The 12,879-nt window shown below is 44.1% G+C and overlaps 1 protein-coding gene across 2 annotated transcripts in view; it reads left to right on the top strand.

Moving 5' to 3' along the window:
• The window catches only part of OCRL (OCRL inositol polyphosphate-5-phosphatase), a 213,450-nt gene that overhangs the window by 188,278 nt on the left and 12,293 nt on the right, over positions 1 to 12,879 (top strand). For both annotated transcript variants that reach the window (XM_030208712.1, XM_030208711.1), the window contains one exon: positions 8,789 to 8,916. In XM_030208712.1, the coding sequence (XP_030064572.1) occupies positions 8,789 to 8,916 (128 nt within the window). The remainder of the gene's footprint in view (positions 1 to 8,788; positions 8,917 to 12,879) is intronic.

The raw sequence follows: 12,879 nt of genomic DNA, 5'->3' as shown, positions 1-12,879 counted from the left end.
GGAGTCTGGAGTTAGCGGTGGTGGAGAAGGGTACAGATAGGAGTGATTTGTCCTGAGAGCGGAGGTTACGGGTGGGAACATACGGGGAGAGGAGGGTAGAGAGGTAATGGGGGGCAGCAGATTGAGTGCACTTGAAGGTCAATAGGAGAAGCTTGAACTGTATACGGTAGTGGATTGGGAGCCAGTGAAGCGACTTGAGGAGAGGGGTGATATGAGAGTATCGTTTCACGCGGTAGATAAGACGTGCGGCGGAATTTTGGACAGATTGAAGGGGGGATAGGTGGCTAAGCGGGAGGCCAGCGAGGAGAAGGTTGCAATAGTCAAGACGAGAGGTAACGAGCGAGTGAACGAGGGTTCGGGTGGTCTGTTCAGAGAGGAATGGGCGAATTTTGCTAATATTATAGAGGAAGAAGCGACAGGTCTTAGCTGTCTGCTGGATATGGGCAGAGAAGGAGAGGGAGGAATCGAAGATGACTCCGAGATTGCGTGCTGAAGAGTCGGGGAGGATGAGGGTGTTGTCAACAGAGACGGAAAGTGGGGGAAGAGGAGAAGAGGGTTTGGGTGGAAAGATAAGGGGCTCAGTCTTTGCCATGTTCAATTTCAGATGCCGGTTGGACATCCAGGCAGCGATGTCGGAAAGGCAGGCTGAAACTTTGGCCTGGGTTTCGACTGTGATGTCGGGAGTGGAGAGGTAAAGCTGGGTGTCATCGGCATAGAGATGGTACTGGAAACCATGTGATGAGATCAACGAGCCTAGGGAAGAGGTGTATATCGAGAAGAGAAGTGGTCCAAGGACAGATCCTTGAGGAACCCCAACAGAGAGCGGGACAGGGGTGGAAGAGGAGCCATTAGAAGATACTCTGAAGGTGCGTTGGGAAAGATACGAGGAGAACCAGGAGAGGACGGAGCCCTGGAACCCAAATGAGGACAGTGTGTCAAGAAGTAAATTATGATTGACGGTATCAAAGGCGGCGGATAGGTCGAGGAGGATGAGGATGGAATAATGGCCTTTGGATTTGGCGAGGAACAGGTCATTGCAGACTTTAGAGAGTGCTGTTTCTGTCGAGTGTAGTGGGCGAAAGCCAGATTGAAGCGGGTCGAGGACAGCCTGAGAGGAGAGGAAGTCGAGGCAACGGCTGTGGACAGCACATTCAAGTAATTTGGAGAGGAAGGGTAGAAGAGAGATGGGGCGGGACAGGTGGGGTCAAGTGATGGTTTTTTTGAGAAGTGGTGTGACTACTGCGTGCTTGAAGGAGTCAGGGACAGTAGCGGTGGAGAGAGAGAGGTTGAGGATGTGACAGATTGAGGGGTTAACTGTAGGAAAGATGTTGGTAAGCAGATTGGTGGGAATGGGATCTGAGGAACAGGTGGTGCACTTAGAGGAAGAAAGAAGGCGAGCAGTTTCCTCTTCGGTGATCTCAGGGAAGGAGGAAAAGGAAAAGGAAGCCGGGTTAGGTTGGTTGAGGGAGTGGGTTAAGAAGTCACAGGGAGGAGAAGGCTTGGAAGTGAATTCAAGGTTAACAATGGTCAGGCCGACAGGCTGAGCAGGATAATGCAACCTCATGAGTGGTCTCTGAACATGGGCATAATCCGCAAGATCTTCCGAGTATGGGGCACCCCCTCGGTGGATCTTTTTGCCATTCAGATCAATCACAAGGTCCCTCAGTTTTGTTCCAGGCTTCAGGCCCATGACAGACTAGTGTCAGATGCCTTTCTCCTACATTGGGGAACAGGCCTTCTGTATGCGTATCCTCCCATACCTCTAGTAGGGAAGACTTTGTTGAAACTCAAGCAAGATCGTGGAACCATGATTCTGATTGCTCCCTTTTGGCCGCGTCAGATTTGATTCCCTCTTCTTCTGGAGTTGTCCTCTGAAGATCCGTGGTGATTGGAGTATTTTCCGACCCTCATCGCTCAGAACGAGGGGTCACTTCTGCATCCTAACCTCCAGTCTCTGGCTCTCACGGCCTGGATGTTGAGAGCATAGAATTCGCCTCCTTGGGTCTTTCAGATGGTGTCTCCCGAGCCTTGCTTGCTTCCAGGAAAGTTTCCACAATGAGGTGTTACTCTTTCAAATGAAAAAAGTTTGCCATCTGGTGTGACAGCAAGGCCCTAGATCCTCTTGCTTGTCCTACACAGACCCTGCTTGAATATCTTCTACACTTGTCAGAGTCTGGTCTCAAGACCAACTCCGTCAGGGTTCACCTCAGTGCAATTAGTGCTTACCATCGGCGTGTAGAGGGTAAGCCTATCTCTGGACAGCCTTTAGTTGTTCGCTTCATGAGAGGTTTGCTTTTGTCAAAGCCCCCTGTCAAACCTCCACCAGTGTCATGGGATCTCAACGTCGTTCTCACCCAGCTGATGAAAGTTCCTTTTGAGCCACTGAATTCCTTCCATCTGAAGTACTTGACCTGGAAGGTCATTTTCATGGTGGCTGTTACTTCAGTTTGTAGGGTCATTGAGCTTCAGGCCTTGGTGATGCATGCACCTTATATCAGGTTTCATCATAACAGAGTAGTCCTCCGCACGCACCCTAAGTTCCTTCCTAAAGTGGTGTTGGAGTGCCATCTGAACCAGTCAATTGTCTTGCCCACATTTTTTCCCCGACCTCATACCCACCCTGGCGAAGGCAGTTTGCACACCTTGTACTGTAAGAGAGCATTGGCCTTTTACGTGGAGCGGACGAAGCCCTTCAGACAGTCTGCCCAGTTGTTTGTTTCTTTCGATCCCAACAGGAGGGGAGTCGCCATTGGAAAACGCACAATCTCAAATTGACTAGCAGACTGCATTTCCTTCACTTATGCCTAAGCTGGGCTGACTCTGGAGGGCCATGTCACAGCTCATAATGTTAAAGCCATGGCTGCGTCAGTGGCTCACTTAAAGTCAGCCTCCATTGAAGAGATTTGCAAGGCTGCAATGTGGTCATCAGTCCACACATTCATATCTCACTACTGCCTTCAGCAGGATACCCGACGTGACAGTCGGTTTGGGCAGTCAGTGCTGCAGAATTTGTTCGGGGTTTAGAATCCAACTCCACCTCCCTAGGCCTGTTTTATTCTGTTCCAGGCTGCACTCCCAGCTAGATGTATATAGTTTCAGGTTAACCTTTGTTATGTCCTCGCCGTTGCAAGTCCCAATTGACCAATTCTTATTGTTTTGAGTGAGCCTGGATGCTAAGGATACCCTACTTGTGAGAACAAGCAGCCTGCTTGTCCTCGGTGAAAGCAAAGATACTAACCTGTAGCAGGTATTCTCCGAGGACAGCAGGCTGATTGTTCTCACAATCTCACCCACCTCCCTTTTGGACTTGTTTTCTTATTTATTTATATGCTTTTTGATTTAACTGAGGAGTCACACTCGCAACGGGCGGGAAGTCGTCCACACATGCGCGGTGTGCAGTTCTCGGGCGCCAGAAGACTCTGGCAAAGTTTTATATTTTTACTGGAAACATTTTGCCACTTCCTGGGCCAATGTGGACGTCGTCCCACTTGTGAGAACAATCAGCCTGCTGTCCTCGGAGAATACCTGCTTCAGGTTAGTATCTTCGCTGTTTGATTCACCAATAAGTATATGTGTCTTTTTCAGTGTGCTCTGGTTTGTGTATTACATTAGAGAACTGGTTAACCCTATAGCCTGCCTATAGCATGTCACAACATGTATGTTCACACAGCAAGAGCTTTTGATTGCACTTTTGCTGTATCTATATATTCCACCAAAGCTTTTTTTCTTTTCATCTCCTGCTGTTACTTTCATATTGGAGCACCCTCCTATATAATTGTGTATATTATCACTTTACATGTCTGAAGTTTGACACTGAGACCACAACCTTTGGTTTGCTCGATGACATTGGTGTAATGTACTTTCCACATATTACTCATACACCTGCTGTATTGTTTTGAATTAGATTCTGGTTACATCTTTGTACTTGAACCCATGAATCATGGGTTCAAGTACAAAGATGATCTCACCAACTATCAACCATTTGCATCTATCCCTCTAGTAGTAAAATTGATGGAGAGCTTGGTGACCAAACAGCTTACAAATACTTGGACAAATTCTCAATACTGCACGATTCACAATCAGGATTTCACTCCACCACAGCACTGAAACCGTACTAGTCACTCTCCTGGCCAAATTCAAGCAGGAAATAGCCATAGGGAAAAGCATACTTCTCCAATTTGACATGTCGAGCGCATTCGACATGGTAAACCACAACATACTACTGAGACTCCTTGGCCACTTTGGGATTGATGGAAACGTACTTAACTAGATCAAGGACTTTCTTACCACCAGAACATACCAAGTAAAATCAAACTCAATTATATCACCACCGTGGAATGCAGCCTGCAGAGTACCTCAAGGATCACCATTATCACCAATACTCTTCAACATGATGATGATCCCATTGGCAAAGTTCTTGTCCAATCGAGGTCTCAACCCGTTACAATCTACATTCCCTTCAGACAGGACTTGACAAATAACCAGTGAAATTAATGATGGCCTCAACATCATGGACTCCTGGGCAAGCTCATTCCAATTGAAACTGAACACTGAAAAAACACACTGCCTCATCCTCTCATCACAACATAACAAGTACAAAGCTGCAACTATAAGCACCCCAGGACACACACTCCCTACTTCAGATAGCTTAAAAATACTCGGCGTCACACTCGATCGCAACCTCACACTCGAGAGCCAAGTAAATAGTAACATAGTAGATGACGGCAGAAAAAGACCTGCACGGTCCATCTAGTCTGCCCATGATAAATTCATATGTGTATACCTTACCTTGATTTGTACTTGTCTTTTTCAGGGCACAGACCGTATAAGTCTGTCCAGCAGTATTTCCCGCCTCCCAACCACAGTCCCGCCTCCCATCACCGGCTCCGGCACAGACCCCGTATAAGTCTGCCCTCCCCTATCCTAGCCTCTCAACCACCAACCCCTCTTCACCCCGCCACCTAATTTCAGCTAAATACCGTAATAAAATGTTCTATGCAATGTGGAAACTCAGACAAATAAAACCTTTCTTCCCAAGGGAAACTTTTCGAAACCTAATACAATCAATGGTCCTAAGCCATGCAGATTATTGTAACGGAATCTACATGGGATGTAAAGTACAACTCACAAAAAAATTCCAGACTGCCCAAAATACAGCAGCCAGATTGATATATGGTAAAACACGATTCGAAAGTGCTAAACCCCTACGAGAAAAGTTGCACTGGCTCCCAAAGAACGGACCATCTTCAAAATCTGCACCTTGGTACACAAAATCATCTACGGCGTAGTACCAGGATACATGACAGACCTAATAGATCTTCCAACCAGAAACAGAATCAGATCATCACGATCATACCTAAACCTACATTATCCAAATTGTAAAGGACTAAGATACAAAACAACTTACGTATCCAGCTTCTCCTACAGAAGCGCACAACTATGGAACGGACTCCCAAATGCTGTGAAAACAATCCGTGACCAATTAAACGTCAGGGAAATCATTCAAAACTCACCTCTTCAAAAAGGCCTATCCCACCGATCCAACATAAATCCCAGCAACACAGCATAACTAATGATCGCACTGGACAATTTATAATCTTCACTTCCTTCGACCCTTGATGCCTGAACCACACTTACCTCATCTGACCACAATATAACTTTGTATCTGTTATCAACCGAATTGGCAAACGCCTCTACAGTACTATGTAAGCCACATTGAGCCTGCAAATAGGTGGGAAAATGTGGGGTACAAATGTAATAAATAAATTTATTACATTTTTCAGTAGTAGCTTAAGGTGTGTTACATCCAGGTACACTGTCCCTGGAGGTCTCACAATCTAAGTTTGTTCTAGAGGCTATCACGGTGGTGACTGTTTCCTTGTCTGTGCTCACCTCACCCTCTGATGGCCTGAACCGGTGGCTGCTATGAACTGTCACACGTTCCAGACTTCAGCCCAGTCCGGTCCGGATCTTCCAGGCTGCCAGACTTGCTTTTCTTGTTTGTGCCTGAACAGCACCCGTAGCTGCCTTATGATTCCTGCAGCTGAACTTCAGCTACTGATGGGCTTTATTAGCCACCTGGAAACTTCTGTGTTTGCCTTTGCATCGTCTAAGGTCCCTGGTATGTGGGTGTGCTCTGTGCACTTCTGCCTAGCCCAGTTCTAGTCTGAGTTTCTTGCCTGGTTCTAGTTTGTTTGTGTGTAGTTAGCTTTGGTTTTATTGCTTATTTCCTAGTCTTGTTTCTGGTCTGCATTTCCTTGTCTTGTGTCTGTGTTCCTTTTTAGTGGCTGCTTGGTAGCTTTCAGTCCTGACTCTCACCTGTCTGTGTTTCTGTCTTAGTGGCTGCCTGGCAGCTTTTAGTCCTGACTCTGTTGTGTGTTTCCTGTTGGTATCCAGTTCCTGCCCAGACCTGTTAGTCCTGCCGGCCGCCTGCACCCAGGGGCTCAACTCCTGGGGAACGGCGGTGAAGTGCAGGTGAAGTCTAGCTGTTCCTGCTCTGCCTGTCCCAGTTTGTTTGCCTCTGCTGCAACTCCAGTCCGGGGTTCCAGTCCTGTTCTGCCTTGCCTCTGGTTTGGGGGTGGTTTTGCCTGCCACTGCCGCTCCACGGCAGTGGTCCAAGGGCTCACAAACCCTGTGCTTCCGTAAGAAGCCTGACAAGAGGCAATGGAGGGTTAAGTGACTTGCCAGTCCTCCATTTCATATATTGTATATTACTCTCCTGATTCATTTACTTGGGTGTTTCTGACTTTTTTGTATAGGTTTTATGCTCTATGTTGCGAAGGATGTATAGCTTTTAACACTTCATATAAGATTCCAAATGATACTTTGGTTCTTTTAACTAACACATTTTAGCCCATACACTTTTTTAGTGCACCCATCCCTCAAAAACCTTTAAGTGCACCCTCACTTGTAACCTATGGAATTGCATACATTTTACATTTAAGTGAGGTCATTCATTTATGCTTGTTCATTTATGTACTGATTTGTTTTCATTGTTTGTTTTTTGGACTTCTGATGTAGACAGTATAGCCAAAACACTGCCCATGTCGAGTCCTCTAAGCAGTCATGTGCCTTTTTATGTACTGTGAACTGGTGACAATAAAGAATCCCACTTTTGAAGACATCTTTGGCTGCACTCTGGTTCTTTGGTCATCTCCACTGTTTCCTATGCTGAGGTGTGGAGGTTTATCCCTCTTCTTTGTTTCCTTTGTTCCTTGCATATGTACCAGTTCAGCTTTATTTAATATACTGCAAATAATAAAAATATCTCTAAGTGGTTAACAAGTCAAATGTAATATGATTAAATGAAAGGATGGAAACAAAAGGCAAAACTAAAATTATTCATACTAATGAGAGACAAAAGGTATATGGAGGAAACGTGAAAAGAAGATAAATTAACATAAATGTGAGGGTGAAAAACTTGCTGCGAGGGGTGATTAATGTAGGGAACAATACTAATAACAAAGTAGATAGAAACGCTTTGGTGAAAAGATGAGCTTTAAATTGTAGAAGAGGGTTCAGTTCGTAAATATAGAGGAAGATCATTCCAGAAAGTAGGTGTAACAACTGAAAATGAGGTAGTTCTGGTGAGATGTGATCGAACCTGAAGAAATGATGGTATAACTAAGAGATGCTGTTAGAAGGAATGTAGAGTACGCCTAGGAGAATAAGGAATAAGATACTTGAAAAGAAAGAGGAGAAGACCAGAGTAGAGGATTTGGAAAGTGGAAACAGTGTTCTTAAAGAAAATACGATATTGAATAGGCAACCAATGTTCTGCTTGAAGAAGTTGAGAAACCCTGTCAAATTTCTTAGCACTGTGTATCAATTTAAAGCGAGATTTTTCATTTGATTTCATAATTAAGGGTTGTTTCTTTTTTAGTGGAGCAGGGGATGACATTTGGCAGTTTTTATAGTGCATCTTTTAAGGATCCAGTTAAACTAAAACCTGTGTCACTGGGGCTGTGGCATCATAAGCCTCCATTCAGAACTTGATATGGTTCCCCCCAAGCCCACCCATCATATTCGGAACATTCTTTTAGGTACTTAAGTACAATAATTTGGAATAGTTTGCCCATTCAAATTATAAGATCTAGCTCTTACTGCTTTTTCGTAAACATCAAAAAAACATTTTCTGTGAATTATATGAAGTAGTTGATCCACATTGAATCCTGACAGAAAAATGTAGAATATAAGATATTTTATACTATAATATAATATAGTATTATGGGTTGAAATTGTGGTTCTTTCTGGAAAACAGTGTACATTCACCTTAAGCTGAATAAGTAGGTTGTGTTTTTGTGAGAAATTGGTGTGTACGCTTAGCCTCTGCCAGCCAGGTTTGGCATCAAAGCTGATGTACAGCATCACTGCTATCGAGCAAGTCCCAGTGCTCCTAATTGTTAATAGCCCTTTGCTGCTTATAAAACTAGTACCATAACTGGCCATCATTGGTATGTTTGTGCTTGTCCCATCCAGGGAAGGGTCAGTAACTACTAAGCTCCAGGGTTGTTGTTTTTTTTTTTTTTTTTTGAAAGCTTTATATGTGACTTACTAGATGAAAAACTGTTAAGGAAATAGAGGGTGGAACATAGACACGCAAAAGTGTGTTTCCAAAATGTTACCACTCTATGCTTTAAATTGAGAACTTGGATGGTTATGCTAGAGGATATAATGCTCAAGATGGTGATCTGCACTGTTCAGGGTTATTATGAATTACTTTATGGCTCTATAAAAATATTTTAATTTGATATTGTATTCAAACATTCCTTAACTTGCTTTGACCCAGCTGGAAGTAACCATTCTGTAGCTGAAGCTCTCCTGATATTCCTTGAGGCCCTGCCGGAGCCCGTTATCTGTTATGAACTGTACCAGCGTTGCCTGGATTGCTCACATGACACTCGGCTCTGTAGACAGGTATTTCAGCTTCACTCTCGCAGCGTGGAATTCTGCAGACATCCTCATGATGCACTGCTCTGTTTCATCATCTGAATCAGATGTCAGATTTTAGGAATGGTATTAGAGATTTAATTACATTTTAAGTAAGGGACCAACTACTGTTAACAGTTAAACATTGGGCATTTAAAAGATGATCAATATCATTAAAGTGAAGATGCTTTTTGTAGAAACTAGTGTAAGCTAGGAGAAATTATGCTTCAGCATATCAGATTTTAGTTTTTAACATTTTTTATTGATACAACATAGTAAAACATAGCTAACCATAAAATAGAATACTTACTAGAAGAATCAATGTGTGTACAAAACTGGAATGAACAGAGCTAAAAAGAGAAAAAACTGTCATCAAAGAGTTTTTCAATATGAACCCCACTCCCCTCCTGCTCCTACCCAAAAGCATTTTACTTGAAACTTAGTATGAAAGAGAGCCAATTGACCAAAGAATTAAAAAATCTCCAAGCTATTCCCCAGATAAGTACTCCCCACCCTAAAGAAAAGGCCATCTTGGATAAAGCACCGCCAACCTCCTGCCTCCCTAAAGGGAGTTCACTACAAAGCTACAAGCTCGTGGATCCAATAATTGTGTATATGTCTCCAAATGGGAGCAGTACACACCCCTCTACAGTCCAACAGCATGAGGTCATGCAACCTGTTGCGCCAATGCCAATAGTCTAGTGGTACTGCACTCTTCCAGACCTTCAAAATAACATTTCTTACTGAAAATACAAGCCTTGCAAATCAGCTATTGAGTATCTGTACTCTGCATTGCAAAACGTTCATGTTTATCCAAGAGGGGAAAATGAGATTTATTTACACAATAGAGCTTCCAGATAATGGAATATGGGAATCCAAAGAGCTTGGAACATTGGACATTCCCAGAGAGAGTGAAATTATGAACCAGACTTCAGCTGACACTTCGAACAAAGAGGCACGTCTATACCTCCCATCCTGAACATTTGGGCCTTAGTCAAGTATACCCTATGCAACACCTGAAACTAGCATTCCTGAAGTTTTGCACTCGCTGCCAGAGTTGGTATGCGTGAGGGTAATTTGACAAAATCAAGAGACGGGTTAGGGTGGCCTAAATCTTGAGCCCAATGATCTCGAAGAACCTCCTTATCTTTCTGAGGAGAGATTATCGTGAGCACTTTATAAAGACCAGAGACCAAGAGCCTATCTCCTCGAACCAATGCAGAAAATTCCTGAATTTGATGACCATGCCGAGCTCCCAGAGCCTCTCTAGTTAAAGTTCTAATATAATGAGATAATTGATTGTAAGTGTTAATGAAATCTATACCAATACCCAACGCACCCAAACTCAACAAGGAACCTTTACCATTCAAAATATTCTCCAACCTCATGATGCCCAAACAAGCCCATCTCTGGAAAGTCTCTTTCTCATTACCTGGAGAAAACATTAAATTACAATGAATAGGCAAAGGGCTAATGTTCCTGGGTCTACCCCCCCAGTATCTGGCCAAGTCTCTCCATAGTTCCCTTAACGGGCGTAGCAAAAGGCTACTCAGAAAAAATAGGATAACATGCCGTGGGACCTGCAACACAAAATAGAGATGGCACGGAGTGAAATAATCAACCTCAAGCTGCCACAGAGTATAGTCCTGCCTGTCCAAAATCTAATCTCGCAGGTGTCAAAGCAAGCATACCTGATTATACTTCTGAATCCAGGATCCCAATAGATTTACCACCTCTCCAGTAGTTTATGTAATAATTTCAGATCTTTCTTGAAGAGATGCAGGGGCAGCATTTGTAAGACATGTAGCCCAGGGGCATAGGCAGACAACAGATTTTGGGTGGGCCTAGGCAAGAAGTGGGTGGGCACCAAGTGTTCCCCCCCCCCCCCCCCCCCAACCACCACCAAAAATATCTCAGCAGATGGGAAAACACTTTTCCACCTTGGCAGTCCCACAGCAAGCATGTGCTGAAAAATGAGCATGCTCAGGTGCCAGTATCGTGGAGAGTAGTGTTTTCGTTACCATCAGGGGGAAGTCTTCAGCTGGCTGAGCTTGGGATCCCCACCAGCTACCGCTAAACGTGTGCTACTGTTGGGTGGGCCTGAGCCCTAAATGGGTGGGCCCTGGCCCACCCAGGCCCACCTGTGGCTATGCCACTGATGTAGCCATTTCGGGAACTCAGTCATGTGAAACAAATGTGTCCTACCATGTAAAGTAAATCGACAGTGACGTCCAATTCTTCAAGTGTCCAGCAGTAGCATCCAATAAGCAAAAAAATATTCAGTTGATATAATGTGGACACTTGCATAGAAAGCTGTATTCCCAAAGCAGGAAATCAGTCCCCTAATCTCCCACAGCGCATCCATAGAAGCAAGTGCCAGGGATTTGAATTAATTTAAGTTCAAATCACCAAACTCCTGAAATAATTTCAACAATGCTGATATGGATGTCCTAGGTTGAGTAAGATGTACAAGTAAATCATCAGCTAAAGTCAAAATTGTAAAAGTAGAACTCCCCAAATTTCTGGATGAGAACAAACTTCCCGAATAAGGGGGTCCAAAGTCAACACAAACAGGAGTGGTGACAATGGACACCCCTGTCGTTTATCCTGTCGGATATCAAACAACTGTGAACGCTCCTCATTAACCTACAGGAATGCCTGCGGATCAGACACTGACTGCATCTCTGAAGTAACCCTCAATGCCATACTTCCAGAGCACCGTGAAAAGGAAAGGTCATAACACACGGTCAAAGGACTTCTCCACATCAAAGCTGACTGGCAAAGAAGATTCCCGACTCTTACCTACCACCTCCAGGGAAGCCAAAATCAACCGGATATTCTTAGCAGCCACTCGTCCCTTCACAAAACCCACCTGGGATGTATCGAGCAACTTCGGGAGCACATGGGATAACCTGTTGGCTAAACCTTTTGCATACAGTTTAACAAAAGAGATATAGGGCTGTAAGAACTCGGATCCCTATCTGGTTTCAACAACACAATCATTTGGGCAGTTTTAAAAGAGTCCAGCATATCCCCAGTACAAATCATCGAGTTAAAGAAACAATGATGAGGGGATTTAACCTGCTTGTAAAACTCTACTTTATATCCGTCAGGGCCAGGCGTTTTATGAGAGCGCTCTGCTGCAATACCAACAGGAGATCCCCTTCCATAATGGGAGGATTTAGAAACTCTCGCTGGCTAAGCGAAAGCTGGGGAAGTTCCAAATTATCCAAATATATGGCACTGTCCGGCACACCCTCATCTGGTGCGGCATAAAGAAGCTCATAGAATTGTCAAAAATAATCCGTGATCTCAGAGTTGGATCAAAGAGTATGACTTGCTGAGTCCCGCAATTGAAGAATTCGGGAGGGCCCCCTCCTGCCCCTAACTAGATGCGCCAGCAGTCACCCTGCCTTGTTACTGTGGAGAAATGATTGGTATTTGTAATATAATTGGGATTTAACTGCCCTCTCTGAGAAGTCAATAAAGCGGTCCTCTGGGACCCATATTGAAGTCTACGGTGTCTTACCAAATGCTCTAATCTAAGTATTTCCTTATCTCTAAGTTTCATAGTTTGAGCTCTGTAAGATATTATTTTCCCCCTTCATCATGGCCTTTGCCATTTCCCAATAAAGATCAGTCTGATGTGCATGTCCCCCATTATGGAATGTATAATATTACTATCTTTCTAAAAGGAAAGCATGAAACTTCTGGTCCCTGTAAAGGTCCAAGGGAAATCTTCAAGTATAACCCTGCGGGGCCGTAGGTCATATATCAAGCTGAAACCAGATCAGAGCATGGTCCGACACCCCATAGGGACCAAGCTCCACAATTGGAATTTTAGAAAAGAGCGCTAGGGACTAAAAGGTAATTATGCGTTATTGTGTTGAATGACACAAGATAAATGTGTCCCTAAGTGTAGGGTGTAATACCCGCCATACATCGATCAGA

This window comes from Microcaecilia unicolor, chromosome 7 (assembly GCF_901765095.1).
Source record: "Microcaecilia unicolor chromosome 7, aMicUni1.1, whole genome shotgun sequence".
Classification (NCBI taxonomy): domain Eukaryota; kingdom Metazoa; phylum Chordata; class Amphibia; order Gymnophiona; family Siphonopidae; genus Microcaecilia; species Microcaecilia unicolor.
Note: the sequence above shows the minus strand (reverse complement) of the source record. Positions and strands in the feature narration are given on the sequence as shown.